Source organism: Monodelphis domestica, chromosome X, assembly GCF_027887165.1.
Source record: "Monodelphis domestica isolate mMonDom1 chromosome X, mMonDom1.pri, whole genome shotgun sequence".
In the NCBI taxonomy this organism is placed as follows: Eukaryota; Metazoa; Chordata; class Mammalia; order Didelphimorphia; family Didelphidae; genus Monodelphis; species Monodelphis domestica.
In genome coordinates this window covers 53,398,471-53,424,893 of record NC_077235.1, presented here as the reverse complement: position 1 = coordinate 53,424,893, position 26,423 = coordinate 53,398,471, and the positions used below count along the sequence as shown (strand labels likewise).

The following is a 26,423-nucleotide window of genomic DNA, read 5'->3' as shown; positions in this document are numbered from 1 at the left end:
GTCCAGAATCAAACTCAATGCTTCAGATAAGATCTGACCACGGCAGAAGAAAGCCCTCGACCATCATCTACTTGGACTTGGATACTATTCAACAAATATTTATTAAGCACCTAATATGTGCAAGGATAGGGAACAAGGTCCCAAAGACAAAAGGAAAGGTTTACATCCTACTTAAGGACAAGAGAATTTGAGGATGGGGGCACTAATAACAACAGAGAGAGAAGAAAAGTTTTCCATAGGCCATAGGACCTTAATCAAACATTCAAAGAAATGAAGGAATCTAGGAGGTACCAAGTGGGAGGGAATGCCTTGAATTTCTGGGGACAGCCTATGCAAAGGTATACACAGAGGTAGGAAATGGAGAATGGAGTTTGGGAAATGGAAAACTAGGTCAGCTGATATGGCAAACAGAAAACATGAAAAGAAACAATGTAAAATAAATCTCTAAAGGCTTTCTGGAACCAGACTGAGAAGGGTTTTAAATGCCAAACTGAGAAATCTGTTTTCTCCTAGAGGCAATAGGAAGCCACTGAAGATTTTTGAGTAGAATTGTGACAGCCTTAAAAAGATTACATCGGACTAAACAAATGATAGAAAGGATCACACAAGATAAAATGGACAATTTTTGATACAATTCAAAACTTTTTGCACAAAGAATATAGTTTAAGTTAGAATATTAACAGGTAAATTGGAAGAAATCTTGGCCATAACTTTCTCTGATCAAGTTCTCCTATCCGAGATATATAAGGATTGATGAAAATTTATAAGACTCTGAGGCATTCTCCAGTTTCTAAGTGGCCAAAGAATAGAACCTGGCAGTTTTCAAGGGAAGAAATCCAACTTGTCAACTACCATATAAAAAAATCTCTAAATCCCTAATACTGAAAGAAATGCAAATTAAAGCAACTTTATGGTTCACTCATTAGACTAGCAAAGAAGACAAAAGAAAAAATGACAAATGTTGGAGGGGCTATGGTAAAGCAGGTATATTAATGAGCTATTAATGGAGCTGAGAATTCTGGAAAGCAATTTGGAACTATGCCCTGAAAATTATTTAACTTGGCATACTCTGGCCCAGTGACCCCAGATCCCAAAGAAATCAAAGAAAGAAGAAAAGGATCCACATGTACAAAGAAATCTCTAACATAAAAAGTTGCATGTATAGGAGTTCTTTCAAGGCAGCCAAAAATTGGAAATTAAGGGATTGTCTTCCTGTTGGGAAATGATGAAACAAATTGTGGTATACACATGGAATGGAATATTATCATACCATAAGAAATCAGTCACACACCTTCTATCCTAGGCACCATGCAAAGAAAAACCCAAAAACAATCCCTGCCCCAAAGAAGTTGCTAGTCTAATGGGGAAGACAACATGCAAACAACTATGTATAAACAAGATATCTACAGGATAAATTGGAGATCGTTTCAGAGAAAAGATACTAACACTAAGGAAGACTGGGCAAGTCCTGAAGATGGTGGGACTTTAGCTGAGATCGGAAGGAAACTAGGAAAGCCAGAAGGAGGTGGAGATGAGAAGAAAACAAGTTCTAGGCATGGGAGGATGAGGGAAAACACCTGGAGTCAAGAGACCAACCAGTGGACTATAGCATGGCATGAGGTGATGAGACCCTGCATCAGGGTGGTAGCAGTGTCAGAAGAGAGAGAGGCAGATCTATAGGAGAGATAATATGAAGGTAGAAACAAGAAATCTTGACAACTAATTGGATGCTGTGAGGGTGAGGAGGTAAATGAGAGTGAGGGGTTGAGGATGACACACCTGGGTTGTGTAGTTAGGACTGGATAAATAAAAAAGATAAAATGGACAGTTTCAGAGGAAACAAGGAAGACCTCTATGAACTGATGCAGATTCAAGTGAGTAGAACTAGAACAATTTATATAATAAAAACAATATGAAGAAAACCAACTTCGAAAGACTTATTTCAATCTATTTGTTAGCTGCACAGTGGTATTACTCTGAATTAAAACTCAGGCTGCCAAAAAGGAATGATGAGAATACACTGCATTGTCTTGCTACTAAGAAAATACTATTTTAATTAAGTGCCTTGATTATGTAGGATTGCTAGTAATAGCACTGTTATTGGTAATTAACATTTATTAGAAAAAATGTGGTAAGCGCATAGGCTTTAAAGTGGGCACCATTTGTATTTTTGTATCACTGTATTGCTAAGACAGAAGCTGCGTGATTATTTCCCCATCTTTCCATATAGGTAGCTGTATTGAAAGATGGATTGTGGGAAGAAGATGCTGGTCACAAAATGAGGAAGCTACTGTAATAGTCCTGGCAGTGATGACAACCACAATCATGGTTGTTAATTGTATGAAAGGAAAGAAGAGCACGATAGATGGGAGAGAGGTGTAGAAACCGATAAGACTTGGCAAATAATTCAATGGAAGGGGATGGTGGTCAAGGACAATGAAGAGTGGAGAATGACAAAAAAATCTAAAGACCAAAAGAAAGGAAAATATAAAATAATAAAAATTCAAAAGAAGGGACAGGTAGGTGGCTCAGTAGATAGAGTGCCAGGAGGTCCTGGATTCAAATCTGACCTTAGGCACTTCCTAGTTTGTGTGACCCAGGGCGACGCTTAACTTCAATTGCCTACCCTTTATCACTCTTCTGCCTTGGAATGGATACTTGGTATTGATTCTAGGATGGAAGTTAAGAATTTAATTAAGAAAAAACGTGGAGGATGACTCTGAGGTTATGACCTCTGTGACATGGATACAGGTAAAAACTTTCCCAACCCTTGTTCGGTGCACACAAACTCTGGTCAAATGTAATATTGTTCCTCTATATTTTGTTATGTTTCAGCTCCCAAGTAGATAACATTTTCCTAACAAGTTATTTACTTCCCATTTCTGCCTTTCTCATACTTTTGCCTGATAGCAAGGGGAGAAAAAAAAGAAGCTTTTTCTTTAAGGTGTTTGGTTTGGTCAGCCTGAGACGTCATCATTTTTAGGAATGCCTTTTAGATCCCTTCTAATGGTATCACTTTGTCACATGGAAATGTGAAACACAAGCGGACAGAATAAAAGGAGGGATGGAATTAATGGCTTGATTAAAAGGAAGCCACTTGATTTGATTTTACTTGATTTTGATTAACTCACTGATCTCTCCAGTTATTACTGTATTGTCCCTCTTGATTTACAATGTGTTTTCCTCCAAAGAGAATGCAAACTGTCCAAGGCTTAGTAAGGTTTGGATTTTATTTTTGTATTCCAAGCACTGGTACAGTATATAATAGTATAAGACCTTGCACATCCACAGTAGGAACCTAAATGTTTCTTGAATTGAACACACATACAGATTTGGTCTGATTCATGCTGTGGGATGTTTTCCTGTCTTCCCCCTATCTCCAAGAAAACAAAGCAACTTTGGTTCTGTGAGAATTCAGGAAAATAACCTGGTTTATTATTCTTATATGCCAGGCTGCCTAGCAGTGCCAATCCAAATTCCTCATTCAACCTGGAATCTAAGACACTCCCCCCAATAGGGTCTCTTCCTTTCTATTCGAATTTTGTTTTCAGGATGTTTAATCTGTTCTCTGACTGATTGGGTTAGAAGACACAGCACCTGACTTGAGCTCAAAACAACAGCTGCCATCTATATGCTGACCTAAGGATTTGAGGACTACTTTCTAGCCAGTCCATCACACTGGATTCTCACAAACTGAGGAGAGATGTAGAAGAGAAATGACTCAGCTCACATACCTAGCAAGCATTAAGGCAAGATTCAAACAAGTCCATCCTGACTCCCTATCCAGGACTCAAATTGCTTAATAAATGGTTCCAGGAAACTCCACTTCTATCAATAAGATCAAAGGAATGTGGACCTGGAGCTGGAAGGGATCTTAAAGGCTACCTCACCAACCTTTCACTTTACAGAGGAAGAAACTGAGGCCCAAGGAGGAGTGAAGTGACTTGCCAGGGTGACAAAAGGCTTCTATATTTGAGACAATATTGGGAAAGTGCTCAGCACAATACCTGGCACATAATAGGCAATTAATAAATGCTGGCTCCCTCCTCCCTCCCTAGAGCTGGAAAGGCCCTCATATGTTAGTTATCTAGTCCAACTCCTTCATTGTACAGATAAAGAAACTGAAGTCCGAGATGTAGTCATTTGACCAACACATAGGATTATAGACCTGGAAGGAACTTCAGATTTCATCTCTACCTACCATTCCATTTTACAGATTAGGAAAGTGTGGTCAAAGGTCTGTATGTGAAGTGACTTGTCCAAGGTCACACACTATCAGCTCTATAGCAAAAAGGGCCCTCAAGGGCCATCTGCTTCAATTAATATTACAGAGAAGGCCCCCGGAGGGGTATGTTAAGTGATCTTCACAGGATTGTAAATTATTCTCTGGAAAGGCCCTCAGAGGCCATCTAGTTCTACTCCTTCAACTTACAGAGAAGGAAACTGAGGCCTGGGGAAAGGGAAGGTGCCACACAGAATCCTGGATTGGATTTTGATTGGCATCAGGTCAAGCCCATGATTTTCCGAAGGAAGACACTGAGCACTTGCATCTCTACCTAGACTGAGGACTCTCTCCCGATTTCTCTCCGGCATTAACTTGCTCTGGCTCGTAGTTGGCCACTACATCGCCACGCCACGTAAAAGCAGTAGACAGGGCTGCTCAGTCATCACTGAGTGCGTAAATTAGTGGGCGGTCCGGCCGGCCAGCCCCGCCCCTCTCCTCGCCCACACCACACCCCCGGGTCGAGCCGGAAGACGGCCCGAAGGGAGTTCGAGGCTCCACCAGCGGAGGCCAAAGAAGGCTGCAGGGGAGAGGGTCGGGGGTCGGGGGTGATGGCCCGGAGGCCTCGAAGCCGCCACCCCACAACTCTCCCGGAGGAGAAGGCCAGTCTCCAACCGGTAGCGGACAGCGGAAATGGCGCGCGCCTAGAGGCGGGACCGGAGGCGGAAGAGTTCACAGCCCAGGAAGTGGCGTTCTTCGGCTTCCGCCTCCGCGCCCACGTGAGATTACCGGCTGCTTACCAACATGAACGGGAAGGTCTCCGAGAAGAGGTGAGAGCGATCCGGGCCAGAGCCCAGAGCGAGGCCACACTTGCCGAGATCTGTCCCGATCTCAAGTGCTCTTTCTCTGTCCGGGCCGGGGCTCCTATCGATCCCTCCCTCCCTCATTCCCTGGGCAGGGCCTCGCTCCCTTCCCTCCGGCTCTCCAGCGGGCTGGCTTAACGTTCTCTGTTCCTGCCTTGGCTGCATACGTGTCTGAGAGTTCAATGAGACCAGGGCTTCCGTGTTGTCTACGCTTTCTCTTCCTTCCCTTCCTCCTCTGCCAGATCGTAGGGATCTGATAAATAAATGTTGAATAACTTCTGCCTCCCTCCTTCAATCATCGATAAACTTTGATTAAGCGCCTACTATGTGTCAGACATCGTGCTTACGCTCCCTGATCCTGTTCAGTTCTTTAATCTCACGGGCTCTCTTCAACATTTAATGCCCTCTTTTTGGATGTTTTATTATTTTGCAGTTGTCTACCTACGGTCATATTCACGAGATCGTAGGATTTAGAGCTGGAAAAGATCTTAGCTTTCAGTTCAACTTCCTCATTTTATAAATGAGGAAACTGAGGCCCACAGAGGTGACATGACTTGCCCTGAGTCTCATGACTTGTAAGTGGCACCGGTAACCTGATTCCGGATTTAGTGCCCTTATCTGCAATACTTAACTACTCTCAATAAAAAGAGATACTTTTGTTTGTTGTATGTGTTAGTAAATACAATATCCTTCAATTGTGTCTTTGTTATAACTTGGTTGCTTACCGTGCCTGGCCTTCTGGGTTATGGTTTAAATCTCTCTTCATTATTGTTACTTTCTCTGCTGGAGATTAGCTGATGAAATACCAGTCACTTGACAAGGTTACTTTAAGCAACCCCAATTCATAAATTCAAAGGCAAAGAAGGTTGCCAACATTGGAAAGCTCCCAATCTGTTGATATAGTTAGGGCTTATCCACAGGTGTACCTAAAGATATTGGCTCTTGTCCTCATTGTTGTCCTTTTGCCTAGAGCTTGACAAGATGACCTGGGTAACTGGACTAGGAAGTATAGGTCAATGGGATGGAACTAAAACCTAGAAATATAGTCCCCCAATTCTATGATACTCCTGTTTAAATGCCTCTCTGGTAGATGGTATTTGGTTCTATAGATTCCTAAAGCTTTGTTCAGTCTTCCAGGCTCATGTGAGGACACACTTTTGTTGGGCTGCAATTTATTTGAGGAGAAAGGGATGTTATTGGTAGTGACATTTCTCTTTTGCCTTCTGGCAGTCTCCTGGCATTGAGCCACCTGGGAAAAGCAGTGGATTCGCTAAAAGATTTCCCTCAGAGTGCCAGCGAAGATGAGGTAAGTGACAACTACCACAGTAAGACTCAAGAAAACCCTGGTGCAAAGGTGCCATGGGGATATGATCTTACTCATAACTCTCAAACTGTACCTTAATCGTTTTTGTGTGAAACAACCATATTTTCCTTTCATTATAACTTGAACAGCAGATCATGGCACTGATAGTCACCCACTCACCTGCCTGCATACCCACTCCCCAGAACAGGTTCTAAATTCCTTCCCAAAGTTAAATAATAAGTTCCTGAAAAGGTCAAGCAAAGAACCAGTAAATATTTGTCTGGGTTTTTCCCCCATCTGGCACAATGAAGGTGAAGGCCGGCACACGCCGGCCAAGGTGGAATCCCGAGGTCTTGGTCCTTCTTCCCGTCCTGCCGAGGGCGCACCACTGGCCCCGTCTCACCCGCCCTGCCGGGGAGGTGGAGCATGAGCGTGTGTTAGGACCCGAAAGATGGTGAACTATGCCTGGGCAGGGCGAAGCCAGAGGAAACTCTGGTGGAGGTCTGTAGAGGTCCTGACGTGCAAATTGGTCATCCGACCTGGGTATAGGGGCGAAAGACTAATCGAACCATCTAGTAGCTGGTTCCCTCCAAAGTTTCCCTCAGGATAGCTGGCGCTCTCGCAGTGGTCGTCTGGTTCGGCAGGGGCCTCCCCTCCCTCAGGGGGCAGGGGTTCCCCTGGCACCTGCTGCCACACAGTTTTATCCAGTCAAGCGAATGATTAGAGGTCTTGGGGCCGAAACAATCTCCACCTATTATCAAACTTTAAATGGGTAAGAAGCCTGGCCCGCTGACTTGGAGCTGGGCGTGGAATGTGAATGCCTAGTGGGCCACTTTTGGTAAGCAGAACTGGCGCTCCAGGATGAACCGAACGCTGGTTAAGGCACCCGATGCTGACGCTCATCAGAACCCAGAAAAGGTGTTGGTTGACATAAACATCTGATCCAATCAGCAAATATTTATGGATACCTAAGATGGTCTAGGCATTATGTAGAGCATAAAGAAGTATAAGACCCTCTGCCCTCAAGAAGATTAAGCCTGAGGTGGAGGGGGGCGGAGTGCAACAAGATTGGCTCCTGTTCATTTCAAAAGTTGTACTCAAGTTTTTAAAGAAGTGGCCAAAATCATCTGACTAAAAGGTGCTTATTGGATCCCTGGCAAATGCTGTAGTTGCCAAAACCCTTCAGTTTGAAGCAAATAATCATTTCTCCCAGGAAAATGGAAATATAGCAGACAACTGGACTGGGATCTGGAGTTTTCTTTTCCTGGGACAGGCCGTCTCGGACCAGAGGACATAGAGTTGGAAGGGACCTTAGAAGTCATGCAGTCCATTACTTTTAATTTGACTGACCGCCCAAAGAGGAGAGGATTTGCCCAGGGTTGCATTGTTAGTAAGTAGCACAGCTAGGAGTTAAGCCCACAGTGACAATGTAACTTAAACCATGTCAGACTTGCTGCAGTACACATCGTTACATTATAATGAGTTCTGGTTACACTGCACCTTCCCCCATCTGCTTACCCACGTCTTCTAAACATCACACACATTGAGGGCTCACCATACATAGTGTCCATATTGACTCAAGTGTTCTTCTGTCTCGACTGGGCAATGATTCTTTGTATCCCTTTCTGTCCGAAGGAGGCCATTGATGGGGAGAGAAACCATCAAAAGCTCCTGGAGAAGATTGGATACCTGGATGGCAAGAATAGGTAATATACCCCCAAGACTGGACAGAGTTGAGCTACACTGAGAAAATTCTAGGCTTAGGGCTGGAAGGGACCTTAGACGTCATGTAGCCCAACCCTTTGGTTTACAAAAGAGGAGCTGGAAGACCACAGAGGGTCACTAACTTGCCGGAGGCAGTCCTGCACTTAAGCAAGTAATGGAGACAGAGTTTGAACCCAGGTCCTCCAACTATAATTCAGTATTTTTTCCTCTGCACCTCACTTTCTTCATTCTTTGGGTTTGAATTGGAATTACTGGTGCTTTCAAAGAACTGAGCCTGTATAACAGTAGGCCTAAGCCCAAGGCTTCCTCCAGCCCTTCCCAGGACATGGGGCCATTGTGCAAAGGATGCAGCTCTAAAAGTCAAGATTAGCAATTGCCTTGGGAGGAAGTGAGCCTCCAGTTGGGATGTTGCATCTATTTCCACATTCTGCTTCATCTCATGTTTCATTTCAGACAGAGATTGGCTGAGCGTTCTGAGGCCAGTCTGCAAGTGTCAGAGTTCAGTGTCAGCAATGAAGGTAAGCGGGCAGGAGAGCAAGAGGTGTGTCTGCGTGGGTAGTCACGGGATCCCAAAGCACAAGTTGGTCCTGACCTCATGTTTTGCAGCTCTAGATATTGACACACTGTCCACCTTCGTGTGAGAGAGCTGGGAACATAGCAAGCACTCTGGAACTCTTGCTTTTCCCCGGCTGCCTTGTGCCAAGGGCAAGGTTTCCTTCAGAAGTTTGGGGGGAAAGAAGGGGTACACAGCAAGACAAGAAGCCCCGAAAGGGCATGTGGAGGTTGAAGGACAGAGGAACTGGGCGGGGGTGGGGGGGAAAGCTGACCACTGCTAACAAGGATAGTAGGTAGCATTTATAGAGTGCATTAAGTGCAAAGCACTTGGCATATGTTATCTCTTCACAAGAAGCCTAAGGTGTAAGGGATATTATCTACATCTTATAGATGAGGAAACTGAGGCAGACTGGTGAAGTGACTTGCCCAGGATCACACAGCTAATAACTATCTGAGACCAAGTTTAAACTTCCTGACTTCAGACCCCGCCCTCTATGCACTGTGCCACCTAGTTGCCTCAGCTCACTAATATTTCCACTGAGCTCCCCACCTTGGACGGGCCACACCCTTTGATCACTGACTTCTAATTTAAAAGTGATAGAGGAGGGCAGCTGGGTGGCTCAGTGGATTGAGAGCCAGGCCCAGAGACAGACGGTTCTGGGTTCAAATGTGACCTCAGACACTTCTCAGCTGGGTGACCCTGGGCAAGTCACTTGACCCCCATTGCCCAGCCCTTACCACTCTTCTCCTTTGGAACCAATACAGACTACTGATTCCAAGATGGGAGATGAGGTTTTAAAAAAAGTGATGGATACAGAGTGCCTGGTGGACCCCCTCCCCCAATGTTTCATCATAGACTATGAAGCTGGGCCTGCCTCTCCAATATTGATATATTTATTTACCCAGAGCAAATAACAATTTTGAACAGGTCAGGACTAGCTAATATTGTTATTGTTTCCTCCCCAAACTTCCTCATTGGGGGTGAGTTATATGCCAAAGGACGTTTTTTTAGGTGTTAAAGCGTGGATGTGTTTGTAGCCCTTTGCTCAGTGTATTTTGGGAAAGCTTTAAGTCTGGCTAGGGCTTTTGGTGAAGGGGATGGGATAGGATGGGATGGGATGGAAGGGAGGGGAGGGCAGGGGAGGGGAGGGCCTACCGTGTGCCTGCACTGAGCTAAGCACTTTCCACACTCCATCTCATTGGATCCAGTGAGCCTCTCCAACTGCACCATCTCAGGACCAGTCTCCTCCACCCCTGGCTTCTCCCTCACCCCATTCTGCCCCCCACCCCCTCTAAGAATTTTGGTGTTTGCATACAGGGACTGGGGAGCAGCTGGATCTTGCTGAGCTGCTTGGCCCCATCAAGTCGTCCTCCTCGCTGGGCACTGTGAAGAAGCAACTAAAAAAAGTCAAAAACAAAAAGACGGTGGACTTACCTCTTAGCAAAGAGGAGAGGGAACGGGTGAGTAATACTTGAGAGAAAAGAATGGGGATAACCAGATAGAAATAGAAATGACCCAAAACTAGATCATCCAGGCAGGCACATCCCATTGTTTTCCATATTGAATGGGGCATGATCAGCAACCCTTTTATGTGCAGGCTTGCCTAGATTTTATATCTCCTACCATGGTGATTAAACAACACTTCACCCTCTTAGTAGGTGAAGTTGGGTAGCAAAACAAAAGCAATTTTAAAAAAGTTTCATTAAGTTGATTCTTACCAAAGGGCACAGTGAGAGGCCTTGTGCTGAGGGCAGATCCATTTTGATGGCACCGTTGAGAATTCTGGTATTCGGGGGCAGCTGGGTTGCTCAGTGGATTGAGAGCCAGGACTATAGACGGGAGGTCCTGGGTTCAAATCTGGCCTCAGACACTTCCCAGCTGTGTGACCCTGGGCAAGTCACTTGACCCCCATCACCTAGCCCCTTACCACTCTTCTGCCTTAGAGCCAATACACAGTATTGACTCCAAGACGGAAGGTAAGGATTTAAAAAAAAATAAAAAAGAATTCTGGTACTGAACAGGCTGGGTGCCTCTCAGCAACTAGGGTAGATTTGGGGTACATCTCAATTCTAGCTCCATTTTTGTTTCTACAACTGGGAGTGGGAAGGTTCCCAGCCCATTTCAGCAGTTTCCTGAGAGAGATAGAAGGTACTTTTGTAGAGTCGGCCAGACTCAGACGTTCCTCAGAGAACCAAGCCCCCCAGCTTGGGACTTCAGGTGGCCAGTGACCCATTAAGAATTTGGTAGGTCAGTGGGCTCATTGGTGTGGATTTTCTACTGGGTCAGAGTGCACCTCATCTATTGTCCCTCATCCTGTGATTTCCATAAATCCTTCACGAAGGATCCACCTAGGGCTCCTTCCTAGAAGCCTTCTTCTGGAGCTTAGAGAGTTTTGTGGGCTCTGTGCAATACCTGGCCAGTCTAGTTATTTAGGTTTTAAAAAGTTGTGCTCTGGATCTCAGGCATCTAGCTTATAGATGATATTCTGGGCAATGAGGATCTAGGGGGAATCTGGAGTGTCCTGGTAACATGATAAAAGCCAACTCTACTGTTCTGAGGCTCTGACTAGATCAGAAATCTCCTGACCTTGAATTCTGGGCATTTGGTTTCTTTGCCTCTTTCAGATCTCCAGGGAAGCTGCGTACAACAAAATCTCCCAGGACATGACCAAGTGGGACCCAGTAGTCCTGAAGAACCGGAGGGCAGCACAACTAGTCTTTCCCCTGGAACAGGATGGAGTCCTAGAAAACTGCATTGGGGAGGTTCTCGGGAGTTGGAAGGTATGTTTGGCACAAGGTGGAGCCCAGCTCCCACCAGGGGAGGGAGGTTCCAGGGCCTAAAGTGGCTTTGTAGAGAAGAAACAAGAGCTGCTATCTCCAGTGTTCCTATGTATGTGGAGTGTTCTTCCACCAGTTTCGTCCCCGGTCCTTCTAGCATCCCTCTCTGTGAACTTCGTCCTCCAATGCATTGAGTTGTTTCTATGAGGAATGAAGGGAGCCATGTCATTTCTGTTCTTCCAGTACAAATAGTTTTGAGAGATTTTTAGAGCTGCAAGAGTCTAGGCCAGTTGTCTTCATGTTATAGATACTGAGATTAGAGCTGCAAAACGTTCAGTGCTGGCCTTTTTGTTGTCTCTCTGCATACACCATCATTTTTTCTGGGACTTCTGCAGAAATCTGCCCTAGAAAACCACATATTGACATTATCTGTGTCATATTGTATTTTTATCTATTTTGTTAAACATTTCCCAATGATATTTTAATCTACTACCTTTCGTTTGAGAGACAAGTTTGACATCTCTGGTCTAATCTGGCCCCAGCATGGGGATGTGATTTTCTTTACTTGATTCTGGTATTGTAAGGGCAGAGAAATTCAGTCAAATTCAGAGTGATCTTGGGAAACAGAGATTCTTTATTTGGGATTCTGCCTCTGAGGCATGTCAATACTCTGGTATAGTTTGCTCGCCGAACAGCCAAGAAATACCAATAATAAGGACATTTCTAGAGGGGTTTGATTTTGGGAAACACGTTACATGTATGAGCTCTTTTGATTTTCACAACAACCCCATGGAACAGGTACCATAGACATTGCTCTCTCCATCTTACAAGATATATACTGAGGTGCAGACGGCTTAAGAGTGCTGCTGCTAATGAAAGGAAGAAATACTCTGCCATGGAACACCCCTTGAGAATGAATAAATCTGAAAAGTTAGCTCCTTAAGACTCCAGGCTATGGTAAACTACAAAGCAGCTCATTCTTAGTCAACCAGAGGCATGGGCTCCAGGGCGGGACTAGGCCTAGAGCTTCCACAAATGTACATTGAGTGGCAGGCATAGACACAGAGATCATGTAGGATATCTCAGCACGGTGATCCCAACCAGGCAGACAGGCATCAACACTTGCTTGGGCCTTTTTCAACCTTGCTGCCTCCCCTTAAAAAACCAGAGACCATCTAGTGTCCTGTTTGTCAGCAAAATATGTGACTTGAGTAACATGAGGGGAGTTTCCCACAAGAACTGACAGCGAGCTGTTAAGGGGGTTGCAGTTATATTGAATGGCAAGAAGAACTTCTGTTGTCATTCAAGGGTGTTTCCCCTTCCACAGCTTAGCCTGGTAGAGTTCAAAGGTGCCTGCAGGCCCACCCCATCTCACTGGGAGACTTGCCCTCTTTTGTTGGCTTGCCCTCATAGCCAAAAGGGAATAAGCAACCAATTGATGAAGAAGTAGTTACAGGGGCTATCTACGGAACTCGTGCAACCTGCCGTGCTAACTCCACAGCCAGCCTGGCTGGGTGGACTCCAGAGGCTTACAAGGCGCTCTGGTACTAAATGCTATGAAAGCTTCTGCTCCTTAAAATGCATTTTCAGGGGGGAAATGCTGACCTGTTAGATAAAAGCGAATACTATCCGGCATTTGATAGTGCTTGGAGGCTTAGTGGATTTGGGTTTGTGATTTTTTTCTTTTTCGTTTTTTTAAGCTTCAAGCTTAATTTCAAGCACTGGTTTAGGCCAGGGGTATCGAGCACCCAGATGCTAGTGCTGCCAAAGTAGAGTGAAATAAAGTCATTGGGAAGTATTCCACAAAATAAATAAAAGTGCGGTAAAGCACGAATAATGTGACATTTTCAAACTCAGTCAATATGTGGCCCAGGGGGATCTTTTAGACAAAGTTGTAGTCCTTATTTCTATTTGAGTCTGACATCACTTGGTGGAGGCTACTGGGTGACTTTTGAGCTTCCTTCCTAAACACTTTTTTTTTAACACCCTTCCATTCCAACTTGGAATCAATCAATACAGTATATTCATTCTGAAGCAGAAGAGTGGTAAGGACTATGCAGTGGGGGTTTAGTGACTTACCCAGGGTCACACAGCTAAATAGTATCTGAAGACAGATTAGAGCCCAGGACTTGCCATCTCCAGGCCTATCTTTCAGTTCAGTGAGTCACCTAGCTACCTCATTGCACCTTTATTCTTGAGAAAATGATGTTTTCTAGGAATCTGACAGAGCAGCCTTATTTCTAAACTTCCTTAGACATGTACCGTTTTTATCGTGATTGTGGTCAGCTCTTCCCACTAAGGAAAGCCATATGATTAAAGGGGAAGGTGACATTTAGATGAGGGTTTGAGACTGCAGCCAGACAACTGGGACTGGTAGAACAGTGGCCATCTTTACTGACTACTGTTGAAAGAGAAAGCAAAGGGCTTCTAGGTGGCATAGTGCTTAGAGAGCCAGGCCTGGGGTTAGGAATCAGACCTGGGTTCAAATCTGGCCTGAGATACTCCTAGCTGTGTAATCCTGGGCAAGTCACTCAAACCCAAGTGCCTAGGTCAAAGGGGAAGGGAAAAGAGAAAGAAAGAAAGAGCAAATGGATTGACTCTGCTAGTCCTCAGAGTTTGAGCTGGAAGGGACATTTGAGATCTTCCACTCCAACTCCATATGTTTCCTACACACAGAACCAAGGCATCGTGTGCAATGCACTGTGGAGTTTAGGGAATTGCAGGCAAAATGAGGAAATGACTGGGGTTAAATTTGAACTTTCAGGAAACAGGCTAATTACATGAAGGTCATATTTTTGCTCAGGCAACGTCCTTTTGTGCTCAGGAAATTTAAAAAAGAAGGAAACAAACCTAAAAATGCCTTGTTTTTCTCGCTTAATCCCATCACAAGTGAACAGTACAGAGCTGGGGACTGACAATAGCCCATCACGCCACACATATGTCTACATGATTGGTAGCAGCTGGCTCTTCTGAAGTTTGGTTAATGGGTTTTGCCTCGGAGCTGTCATCCAGACTTTTTTCCTTGCTTTACCATTAGCTGTAAAGAATGCTGATCTTAAAATCTAACCTTACCATTCCTCCAGAAAGTAAATAGAAAAGCAAGGATCTGATCTGAATCCATAAAGAACTGTACCAGAGGAGGTTCTTGCTCTGGGCAATAGAGTGGATATTGCAGCGGGCTTCTGATTCATCTGAAGTATTGAGAGGAGGCCTCTCTATTAGAATGAGAGGCAGTACAATCAGGAGGCCTCTGTTTCAACTCTGACACTTAATTAGTAGTGAGCCTCTGGGCAAGTCACTTGGCCCATGTCAACCTCAGTTTTCTTCTCTGTGAAAATCTCACCAGGGCATCTGCTTTAGAGTTGGAAAGGGTGCTTAAAAACCATAAAATCCAACCCATTTATTTGAGAGAGCAGGAAAAAAACAATAAAGCAAAGGGAAGACCAGTGACTTGGCCAAAGTCATACAAATAGCAGGGCCAGGATTTGAACACAGATGTTCTTGATTCCAAATTCGGGATTCTTTTCCCTATTCGGTGTTAGGTGTTATGAGGAAAGCATTTTGTTAAGCTTTGAAGCATTCTAGAACTGAGGCATGTGTGATCTTTGAGAAAGTTGGCCAAATTTCCTCCTTTATGGTGGCTATGTGGTTTCTGGGAATGAGCCATTTTGACCCCTGAGCCTGGAAATCACAATAAGAACACACACACACACCCCAGATATTAAAGAGCAAGGCTGCTCAGTTTGGGCCCATGGCAGCCAGTCCTGGCTAGCTTTCTAAGCCACCTCCAGTGGCATCGAGCAGGGAAAGATGAGAAGGGAAGATGTGGGTACCTTACTCAGATTTGTTTTCTTGCATTGTGAAGGCAAGAACTCCCCTGGAAAAGGAAATTTTTAACCTCCTGCACCAGAACAAGCAGCCTCTGACTGACCCTTTATTGACACCAGTGGAAAAGGAGTCCTTAAAAGCCATGAGCCTAGAGGAGGTGAGTAACAGACTTGCTTGGCCCCTTCTCCCTCCCCCTACCTCAGTAGGTATCTCCAGCATGTCCGCTCTTCCCTGAGGTGCCCGTAAGCCCTGATGTTACCATCCCTGTCGTTCATTGTAGGCCAAGCAGCGCCGAGCAGAGCTCCAAAAAGCCCGGGCCCTACAGTCCTACTATGAGGCCAGGGCTCGAAGAGAGAAGAAAATCAAAAGCAAAAAGTAAGAAGAGGCCGCCGGGAGAATGGGCCATTTGTTTTATTTTCCATTAGAGGGAAACACCCTGGTTTATGCCTTGCCATAAACCCCTAAGCAACACCACTGGCTGGCCAAAGGCAGCACCATACAGCAGCAAGAACACTGACTTTCAAGACACGGGACACCTCGGTTCAGATCCCAGCTTCTGCTACCTCCTAACCACATATGCATGGACAAATCAATTCCTCTCTGGGCCTCAGTTTTCCCCTCTATAAAATGAGGGGCTTGGACTTACTGATGTTATGACTCTTAGCATTTAGAGCCAGAAAGGGTGTTGGAGATCATCTTCATCCAAGCCCTCTCGTTTTAGAGGGGAGGAAACTGAGACCCAGAAAGAAAAAGTGACTTGCCCAAAATCACACTGGAACATGGTTTGTAACTGAGCTGGAAATGACACCAAGATTCTCTTGTCATCTCCAAATCTAGTGGTTTGTTTCCAGCTCTAAGTCCTATCATCAGTCCTTTGGTAGAATGGGCCATGTGGAGAGGCAGGGCATTCTCCAAACACGTGAGACTTCCCTACAATGGCCCTGACCAAATGCCATTAAAACTTGTTTTTTGCTCTGTTTAAAAAGTACCTTCTCAGGTTTTAGCCAGATAGTTACTTCTTGACTTTGTCAAAGGGAAAAAAGTTGCTCAATAGCCCTGGCCTAATGACTTCCTCTTCCCCAGGCACCAGGGAAGGGCCAGCCATGTGTCATAAAAACTCTTTGGGCTAGGAGGGATGGATTTCTCTGCCCACCTCCTCTTCAGCCCATCTTTAAGCCCTCTAGGAATTAACTCTTTCTCAGTCATCTAGGAGCAACAGGGCACACCTATATTCTATCCCCAGCACCCCACCCTTCCTGAGGAACTCTGAGGGCTGCTGGCAGTGAGATAAAGGGATCCTGGTCATCTTCAGAAGGGGGTCAGTACCCAAAGCTGCCTCCTGGGATGGGGCATCACTCCACCATCACAGGGTCTCCTCCCTCTTGTGGCCGTCCTACTACAGGTTTCACAAAGTGCTAAAGAAAAGAAACGATAAGAAGATTCTCAAGAATTTTGAAGAATTACGAAAGGTCGATCCCACCTCAGCCTTGGAAGAACTTGCAAAAATGGAAAGGGCCAGAATTCAGGTAGGCTTCTCAGATCTCCTCCTTGTTCTTTGAGCCCAGCCCTTTTTCCGCAAACCATATTGACACCGCTCTGTCTTTTCTCTCAGGAGCGAATGAGCCTCAAACACCAGAACAAAGGCAAGTGGGCCAAGTCAAAGGTTATCATGGCCAAGTATGACCTGGAGGTAAGCAAGCACTGTAGTGACCAGGAATATGATGTGGGGAAGAGGTTGGTAGGAAAAGGCAATTCAGAGTACAAGGGGGTCGGATGAGCAGCATTAAAAGGGGCAGGAATTGTAGCTGCTAAGGTAGCATCAGTTAGAGTGGATGAGGCAGCTCATTTCACTTCTTGGTCACATAACATGAGGTTGAACTAGCTGCCAGCTCTAGGGTTAGGATCCTAACCACTTCCCTTCCCTGGATTGGATTCCTCTCTGGATGTCTGAGGTCCCCACCAGCCCTAGTTCTGTGGTTCTGTGTGTTACCTTGGACCAGTCACTGTGCTGGGCTCCTCTTTTTTCTTATATTAGCCACCTTCTGAGGTCCCTTCCAGCCCAAGAGCTGTGGCTTTTGGGGAACCACTTCTGGTGCTACTTTGGTAGCTCTCATAATAACTGGCATTTCTGTAAATGCTCTAGAACCGTGTTGGTGAAGCCCGGGCATAGGTGCCAAGGCAGCACAGGGAGGGTTGCTCCATTCCCCCTCTCCACAGGGCTCAAGGACATGACATTTTTTGCATTCCCTGCTCCTCTGCCTAGCTGCCTAATTGGAGCACTTCCTCCACTATCTAGGGTAATAGAGGGGGGTAGCCTCACAGGCAGCTTGAGGTTGCAGTTTGGGCACACAATCTCAAAAAGGTTCACCAACACTGCTCTAGAGTTTAGAAAGTGCCTTATATACTTTTAAACTCATTTATTTGAGTTTTCCCCGGGAGATGGGTGCTAAGGCATTAATATCTCCAATTTATAGGTGAGAGAATTGTGCTAGTGACTTGTCCAGGGTCACACAGCTTCCTGACTCCTGATCTATAATGTCTTAGCACAATTGTAGGCCCAGAGTAGGTATTCCAGTGATTGTTGGGTTTTGAGAGTGGTGGCTTTCAAGCAGGAGGCCAAATGAGTCTGGGAACCCTAGGACTGAAGTTCTCTCTCATACTGTGTCTCCTTTAGGCCCGAAAGGCAATGCAGGAACAGTTGCTCAAGAACAAAGAATTGACCCAGAAACTTAAGGTGCCCTCAGACAGTGAACACGATGAAGATGCTGAAGAAGAAAATGGACTCATTCCTGACATCGTGAATGAAGTGCAGATAAGCACTGATGGGCCAAACCCTTGGATGCAGAGGAATCATGGGATCACCACTAAGACCCCTCCAATCCAAAAGGAGCCTCTTTCCAGTGAAGAGTCTGAGCTTGAGGAGGATGAAAAGGCCAATGAAGAGGAAGAGGCTTTGCTTCAAGAACTTATAGAGAGGCGATCCCTTCGGAAAGGGTCAGAGGTTGACCAAGGCTCACAGAAGCAGGAACTCACGACAAAAGGTAAGATTCCCTGAGAATTCTCAAGAACCATGAGAATCATTCCATTCAGGGAGAACCCCTTTGCTTCCTGAAGAACAGGCTTGGTATCCTCCTCTGTGAAATGGGAGGAGTAAACCTTGCTTCCCAGCATTGCTGGCACAAAGTGCAGCAATATGTAAATACTTAGAACTGGGCATCAGGCTGACCTTTCAGGATGATCTGTAGCACAAAAGCCAGTCCTTTGTCCCCTGGTCTTTACTTTCCAGCCTTCCCAGGAGAAGAGACCTACTAACTCCTGTGGCAGGGTAACCAGCCCCTCCCACTTGGGACAGCTCTGCCTGCTGGGCTTTTCCTGGCATCAAACCCATCTGTCCCTTTGCATGCCAGGGCCTCTTTGGGGCAGAAGCCCCTTCCTCAGTTGTCTGATTCCTGGTTTCTGAAATGGAAAGGTTTGCAATGAGCCACATGATTTTAAAAGGGAATTCCTGCTATCTAGGCTTAGGGTGACAGGGAGCCTGCCGCACTTGTGACTCTCGGCCACCTAAGTCACCTCCCTCCTGAGGCTCCCTAGAACACAGTGTTGCTGTGACGTTGCTCGTCTTGGCCCCAGGGCAGAGGCAAGATAATTGTTCTTGCCCTGTGACTGTGGGGCACAGGATGGTGCCTTCACTGTGGCACATGGATGAACCAAACCAGCAGTGGGTTTCGCTTAGCTGTTTTTCCTTGTTGCAAGGGAAGGTTTGTGGCAGTGGTGGTGATGGTGATGGTGATGGTGGTAGGATGATATCTCATCCAGAAATGATGAGGATGCTCAAAGGTTTCCATAAAACTTAATTTAAAAAAAACCAAACACCCCTAACTGAACATAGAGAAGACTCCGATGCAGTTAAAGGCTTGGATAGTGGCACTGAATTGTCTCCAACAAAAACTAAATGGGGGCAGCTGGGTGGCTCAGTAGATGGAGAGCCAGGCCAAGAGATGGGAAGCCCTGGGTTCAAATATGACCTCAGACACTTCCCAGCTGTGTGACCCTGGGCAAGTTACTGAACCCCCATTGCCTAGCCTTTACCACTCTTCTGCCTTAGAACCACGACACAGTATGGATTCTAGATGGAAGGGAAGGATTTAGAAAAAACCTAAATGACTAGAGTTCCAATGACAGCCCTTTCGAAAGAGCAGAGGGACCTGCTTGCTTCCTGGCAGTTTGAGCTGTCCAGAGTGGAAGGGGCTGACTGCTTGAGTAGTCGGTGGATCTCACCAATGGTCTGAAAGCAATGGTGAGGGGATCACTTCTCCAGATTCTCATTCTGGCACTACAATTGATAGGACATGGTCCCTAAGGCCACTGGGTGGGTGGCCTTGGAGAGACATCATTTGGGCTTGCAGTCAGGAAGACCCCCAATACAAATCCTGCCTCAGAAACTTCTCAGCTCTATGACCTTGGACAAGTCACTTCATCTTTCCCAGGCTCAGTTTCCTCATCTGTAAAATAGAGATAACTATAGCTAGCACTCACCTCACTAGGATTAAGTGAGAGAGCATGTTAAGTACTTCCTTTGCAAACCTTTAAGCACTATATAAATGCTCACTTTTATGATAGTCAACTGCTAAAAGAAAAGGAATTGTTCCCAAAGGATGAAATGAGAAAGGCTAATCCCTTCTGTTCAAAGGGAACAATGGATGGGTGGGTGGATAGATGGATGGATGGATCAATGGACCATGAATGGATATCCAAAAGGCAAAGCTTAACTAACAGCCTCCTGTGTCCATCTGCAAAATGAAGGGTTGGACTGACTCCTCTGTGTCTCTCTGAGGGACTATGGGCAAATCCTTTTTCCTTATTGGGCCTAAACTTTGTCTTCTAATATGAGGCATTGGACTAGATGGCCTTGGGGTCCCTTCTACAGAACTTGGGAATGGCTAGAGAGTAATGTAAGCTACCTCCATCCATCACAGAAACTTCTGCCTCTGGTTTTCTGAATGAGCTGGTGGATGCTAGGGCACTTCTTGATAGTGTGGAATGGCTCCAATTTCAAAATGAACAGTGTTCATTTGTTGGCCTTTGTAAACAGCAGAGCACAAATTAAAATGACCTGCCATCCAGAAACCACCTATTTTTTGGACCCTTGGGCACCCCACATCAACAGGCTTCCCTGCCCATTTATCCAGTGAGTCACTGGTGAAGCTGAAAATGCTTTTACTACTAAACTCCTCTGCCCACTCTGACAGGCAGGCAGTGATTAGCAAAGTGGCCCAGAACTCCAACAGATGGAGACTCCCCAATTCGTCCCTGGAGTATCCTTCACAGAAGCACCCATCCATCACCCAATGGGTAGTTAGCAAGTATTCATTGATGAAGCACCTTCCTGTCTCCCTTCCCTAATAGCTCTGATTTTCTTTTTCTAGCCCCTAGGAGGACGGAGGAGACTGAGGAGGTGTTAGCTGAACTGAGAACCCTCTCTGAGCAAATAAACAAGAAGGCCAAGAAGAGGCAAGATGGAGAACAGAGTGTGAACTCATCTTCAGCTGTCTCCAAGGAGCCAAGTATTCAGAGAGAGGAGCAGCCCTCGCTAGATGAGAGACCAGAAAGAGTGCAGACTATGGAGGCCCTAGACACTTTGGGCTTGGACGAAGCTGTCCAAGAACAGAAAGTCCTTGAACCTGTAGCTGAAAGGCGGCGGCGACGGCGGCAGCGGCGGCGGGAGGAGGAGCAAGAGCAGGAGGAGGAGCAGGAGCAGGAGCAGAAGCAGGAGCAGGAGCAGGAGCATAGACCATCTAAGCAGAAGAGTCCTCTAAAGAAGAAAAAGGAACCCATGGCTGCCCTGCACACCATCATCAGTGGGAAAACCCACCAGGCAAACCCTTTGTCAGCTCCCATTGTTGTAGAAGAGGAGGTGAGTAGAGCTAGGCCCAGGGCTTTTGTGGGGACAAAGCTCCTGGCTAAGAAGCCTTGTTAGCTGCTTGAGCCTTTTTGGAGGCTATGGGTGGACTGCAAGAGCTAAAACCCTTCCTTCAGCTTCTGTGAGTCCTCCCAAAGGACCAAAATCTCCCGTACCCCTAGCATTGCTATTGACGCTACTCCTTGTCTCCTGTCCTGGCTGCTATGGGGCTGAGACACCGCCCCCTGACTCATCCTCAGATCCCTTTAAGCAAAGCCTCTAGTACCAGCAGCAGCAACAACTGAAGGCCAGACGGGCAGAGCAGAGTGGTAATCCTCCGCTGTAGGGGGCTGAGGCACTGTCTGCTCCCCAATCCCCTAGGGTTCCCAAACCTGGGTTCAGATGTGGACTCTGCTAGTCCAAACCACTGAAACATGTAGTAAGGGCCTGCTGTGTGCTAGGCTCTGTCCCCTGTAAGTGCTGAGAATCTAAAAACAAGATGGAAAAACTAGACGCTTCCTGCCTTCTCCTAGGGCAGGAGCCTGGGAAAACTGGCCACTTTTTCTAACATGTTGATAACTATTTCAGGGTAATTGTTTTTCCTTGGTGTCTTCTGTAGTTTGTTTTATGTATTCTCAGTCGGGTCCTCATCCATAGGCTTCCCCAGCCAGGTGGGTCCAAGACAAAAGGTTAAGAATGCCTGATGGGGGGGGGGGGGGGGAGACGGACAAATGTATAAAAAGCTAAACTTGTGGGTCATATTTTGAGGAAGAGGAAGCCAGTATTAACAGTCAGGGGTGGCAGCTGAGCTTCCCCCCAAGACAAGAAGCCAGGAATCCTAACCGGCAGAGGTGAAGAGGGAAGGCATGCCAGGCTTAGGGGGCAACCAGTACAAAGGTGTGGACATAAGAAATGGAATGATGAATTATTGGTTGGTCAAGAAGGTGAAGGAGATCAGTGGGCTGGCAGTGTGATGAGAGACAGTCTGGGGCCAAATTGAGCCATCCAGCCCAACAAGATCTTTTGGGATGTCTAATATCAGCTAAATGGACCCTCCCAGCTTTCAAGCTTTACTTTTTACTAACTACTGCCTGCTTGTGTGACCTTAGGGCAGGGATCCCCAAACTGCTGCCCCCTGAGGCCATTCATCCGGCCCCCACTGCACTTCTGGAAGGGGCACCTCTTTCATTGGCGCTCCTGGAGTACTGTATGTGGTGGCGCCGCAAAGCCTGGTGTTGCTCATGTACAGTACTACTTCCGGTGACATAATCCTTTGCGTGGTGCCTTGTTCTGAGAGTAACTGAATGAGAACAAGGCGCCACGCAAAGGATTACGTGGTTGCACAATGGAAGATGTCAGCATGGTGAGGGGCAATCTGGGGGAGGGGATTCTGCACTGTATATACTGCTCCCTGGTATAGTGGTGGCAGTGATGGGCCTGTGCAAGGTGGGACAGGCCTATCAGCCAGTGCTGCAGCCTCCGCTATCCCAGACAGCGGTATACAGTGTCACAGGCCCAACACCACCTCCAGGCATTGGATAGCAGTGATCTGGCCTGTGACATCAGTGGTGGGCCTCTACTGTGAGAAGCCCACCACTGCCACTGGACATTTAAAAGACACCCCCTGGTTTGGGGGGTCAAATTAATATGAGAGTGTCTTATTTTCAGGGAAACATGGTAGTACAATGGTCCCCATACTCCCCCAGATGCACAGCATAATGGCCCCTAGTATAGGCACCATTATGTTGTCAGTTTGTTGATGTAACTTTACTTGGTCTTTTATTTTAAATATTGTATTTGTTCATAGTCCGGCCCTCCAACTGTCTGAGGGACTGACCTGGCCCCCTGTGTAAAAAGTTCGGGACCCCTGCCTTAGGGTTTGCCTGGGTGCCAGAGGAAAGGCTGGCCAAGCGGCCAGCCTCCCCTCTTCATTTCTGCTCCCTATAGAACCCGCCATGTTTCAGTAGTGCCAGAGGCTCGAACTTCTCCATAGAAAGCCAGGACTCCTGATTCCTGGGCTGAGCTAGCATATTCCAAAAGCTTCCTTTAGACAGTGGAGTGATTCCAAGCAGGATGGCCTGAGGGCTCTGGGGGCGCACATTAGGGCTGGAATCCTCTGGCCAACTCCAGGCTTTGATTGTACTCCGATCCCCACCCCGGAATGCAGGGCCCTGCACCTGGCCTCTCCAGAGGTGAGAAAGGCCAGGAGGAGGTGACCTCTACCCTGGCCAGTTCCGCTGAATCAGGCCTTCCTTTCCTCCACCCAGTTTGTGCTCTTTGGGACATTGTTCAGTGCTTCCCCCAGGGGGCGCCGGAGTGTCACAGCCTGGCACCCCAGGCAGTCCGTGCTGCTTCGTAGCTGGCAACCTGCGCTCCCATCTGCTTCTTGCTCTTGTCTCCTCCCAGGACTGTGATGAGGACGCAACCCAAAGGCAGATAATAAAGGAGGCCTTTGCGGGGGACGATGTCATTGCTGACTTCCAGAAGGATAAACTAGAAGCCGAGAAGGCAAGCAAGCCCAAAGAGATTGACCTGAGCCTGCCAGGCTGGGGCCAGTGGGGTGGCCCAGGCTTGGTGATCAGTGCCAGGAAGAGACGCCGGTAAGTCCCCACTGATTCACATACATTTCTAGAGCCCAGTGGAATCTCATGGCAACCTCAGGAGAGAGGACAGTTCATTATTCTTCTGCCCATTTTCCGGCTGGGGAAACTGAGACTCAGGGAGGAAGGAGTTCCACAACCGAAAGGACAAAGAGACTCTTGCCTCCCAGTAGTCTCCTAGCCCTGCCTGGACGGCCCTGTCTCAGGTGCTTCACCAGACATCTTGCTCTCCTCCATTATACAGGTTTCTCGTCAAAGCCCCTAAAGGCTCTGCAAGGAAAGACCAGTGCTTGCCAAATGTGGTCATCAGTGAGAAACGAAACATCCAGGCAGCAGCTCACCAGGTAGGGAGATGGCTTCAGCACCGGCCACCAGCCTGTCCCTGATGCAGAAGACCGGGCGCCTCATGAGCCAGCAGATTCGAATCTTCCCATCCCCGACATAGAACCCAGCTGACAGAGGGAGGGGGTGCAGGCAAAAGAACATAGCACTCTACGTGGGTGCAAGTCTTCCCTCTGGCACTAGTAGCTATGTGGCCTGGGACAAATCAGCTAACTAAGCCTTCTGAGCCTCAATATTTGTTTAAGACTGCCTCCCAGGAGCTGAGGGAAGAGGGAGACAGAGCGAGGGTATTGGCCAGTCTGTGTGCCAGGCACTGTGCTAAGTGCTGGGGCTAAAATGAAAGTCAAAGGACAGTCATCCCTGCCCTGGGGGAGCTCTAAGTCTAATGGGGGATACAGTAGCCAGCCCAAGGAGGACTGGGAAAGGCTTCCTGGAGAGTGGGCCATTTTACCTGGGGCCTGAAGTGAGGAGAGAGTGTTCCAGACATGGGGCGGATGGGACCACACCACACTGCCAGAGAAAGTAGTCAGTCACATGGAGTATCTTGTTCACAGAACAGCTTGGGGGGGGGAGGGGAGCCCAGAAAAATAGGAGAGGGGCCAGGTTCTGAAGGGCCACACTAAGGGTTTTAGGTGGGTGGGAGGGAGGCGGAGGAAGGCAGGATCACCAGATAACCTCTAAGGGCCTTTCCAGGTCTATAAATCTAGGAATCCCAGATAGGGGAGCTGTTCAGATATGGAATAGAGAGAATCCACGGAAGAACAATCCCTCCACACTGGAGTTGATGGCAGGACTGAGGGCCAAACAAACCATTTAGCATGGGCCACAATGAGAAACTAGTTGTCGTTTTCATTTTTTGAATAAGCCACCCAAGGTTCACACACCCCCACCCCCACCCCCAGCAAGCAGGTGTTTTTCAAGGTCAGAAGTCCCTGCTGATTCCTTCGGTATGAAAGTACGTGTGTACTTTGGGATTGGACCTAGAGAAAAGGGAGAGATTGGGTGGGCGCACCTTACCAGAATGCTGCTGTATGAGGCCTAAGAGAGGAGAGTCCCCTCTGTGCAGGGGCTTCCTGGAGTTGGGTGGCCCACCTGGGCTCTGATCCAAGTTTGGAATCCAAGTCTCCTGACTTGGATGCTATCTAAGTGTTCTATCTATCAGTCAGTCACAGGGTAGCATAGATTTCGAGGTAGAAAGGACCCTGGGATCAGACACCTCCTTTTATAGATGAAGAAACTGAGGCTCAAAAAGAAAGCTTGTCCGAACTGTGCAGGCAAATAAGCAAGAAAGCTGAGATTTGAACCCAGATCCTCTGCCTCTAGATCCAAAGCTCTTCCCACTACACCACTGTCTTTCTTACCTTCCATGACCCCCAATATTGCCCAAATGCCATAGGCTTCCTGTTCCCTCTCTAACATTTGCCTCCTACTGCCTGCCAGGACCCAGAGTCTTGTTGCTCTCTTCCCAGAGCCCTGGGCCCCAGGCCTGAGCTCCCTTTCCTTTTTCTGCAGGTGAATGTGCTTCCATTCCCATTTACCCACCAAGGTCAGTTTGAAGAGACCATCAAGGTGCCAGTGGGCGCCACATGGAACACGCAGAGGGCTTTCCAGAAGCTGACTGCTCCCCGAATTGTGACAAGGCCGGGCTACATCATTGAGCCCATCAAGGAGAAAGATGTTGAATCTAGCCCTTCCCACTTGGGCCCACCAACCCTACAGAGGGAAGCACGGCTGCATGGCTACTCCCACCCCCGCCGGAAGGGGAGAGCGTTAAAGAAAGCCCCATAACTCATCAATTGATCACACACACCCCTCCCCTTCTCCCCCCCCCCCAAAAAAAAAAAGAACTTGGCCACCATGTCCACTGGCGATGAGGCTTCCTTCTGGAAATAAAGTAAACCTTTCATTTAGATAGAGTTCATTCTCCAGGTCTCTCCCTTCTTCACCATCAAAACATCTGCTGAAGACTCTTCCCCCCCCCCCCCAACTTTTCCATTGTGTACAGAGAGCCCATTAGGTGGCCCAGTAAGGATCCTGTTGGGTCAGAAGAAAAACCAAGAGTGCAAAGCAGATTTAAGAATACTTTCCAGAAGGGACAGCTCCAGTCCTGGAGTTGGGAGGCCCTGGATTCAAATGTGACCCCAGCCACTTCCTAGCTCTGACCCTGAGCCAGTCACTTACCACTACTCTGCCTATTAATTCTCAGAAGGGAGGGCTTCCATACACCTGGATAGCACTGGACTGTTCAGCAGCCTTTTCGTAGCCATTCTCTTTCACTGGGAGAGGGAAAGAGCAGAAAAAGCATCCC

General features: G+C 47.1%; 1 protein-coding gene across 1 annotated transcript; it reads left to right on the top strand.

The window, feature by feature from the left end:
- The first annotated feature begins 4,732 nt into the window (after positions 1-4,732).
- Positions 4,733-26,031, top strand: UTP14A (UTP14A small subunit processome component). Its single transcript, XM_007507169.3, has 15 exons — positions 4,733-5,052; positions 6,316-6,391; positions 8,024-8,094; positions 8,567-8,631; positions 9,987-10,129; positions 11,294-11,449; positions 15,312-15,431; positions 15,555-15,649; positions 16,677-16,800; positions 16,887-16,964; positions 17,949-18,315; positions 20,701-21,188; positions 23,580-23,773; positions 24,018-24,117; positions 25,628-26,031. The coding sequence occupies exons 1-15, from the start codon at positions 5,027-5,029 to the stop codon at positions 25,901-25,903; spliced, it is 2,379 nt and encodes a 792-aa protein (XP_007507231.2). The 5' UTR covers positions 4,733-5,026; the 3' UTR covers positions 25,904-26,031.
- The last annotated feature ends 392 nt before the right edge of the window (positions 26,032-26,423 follow it).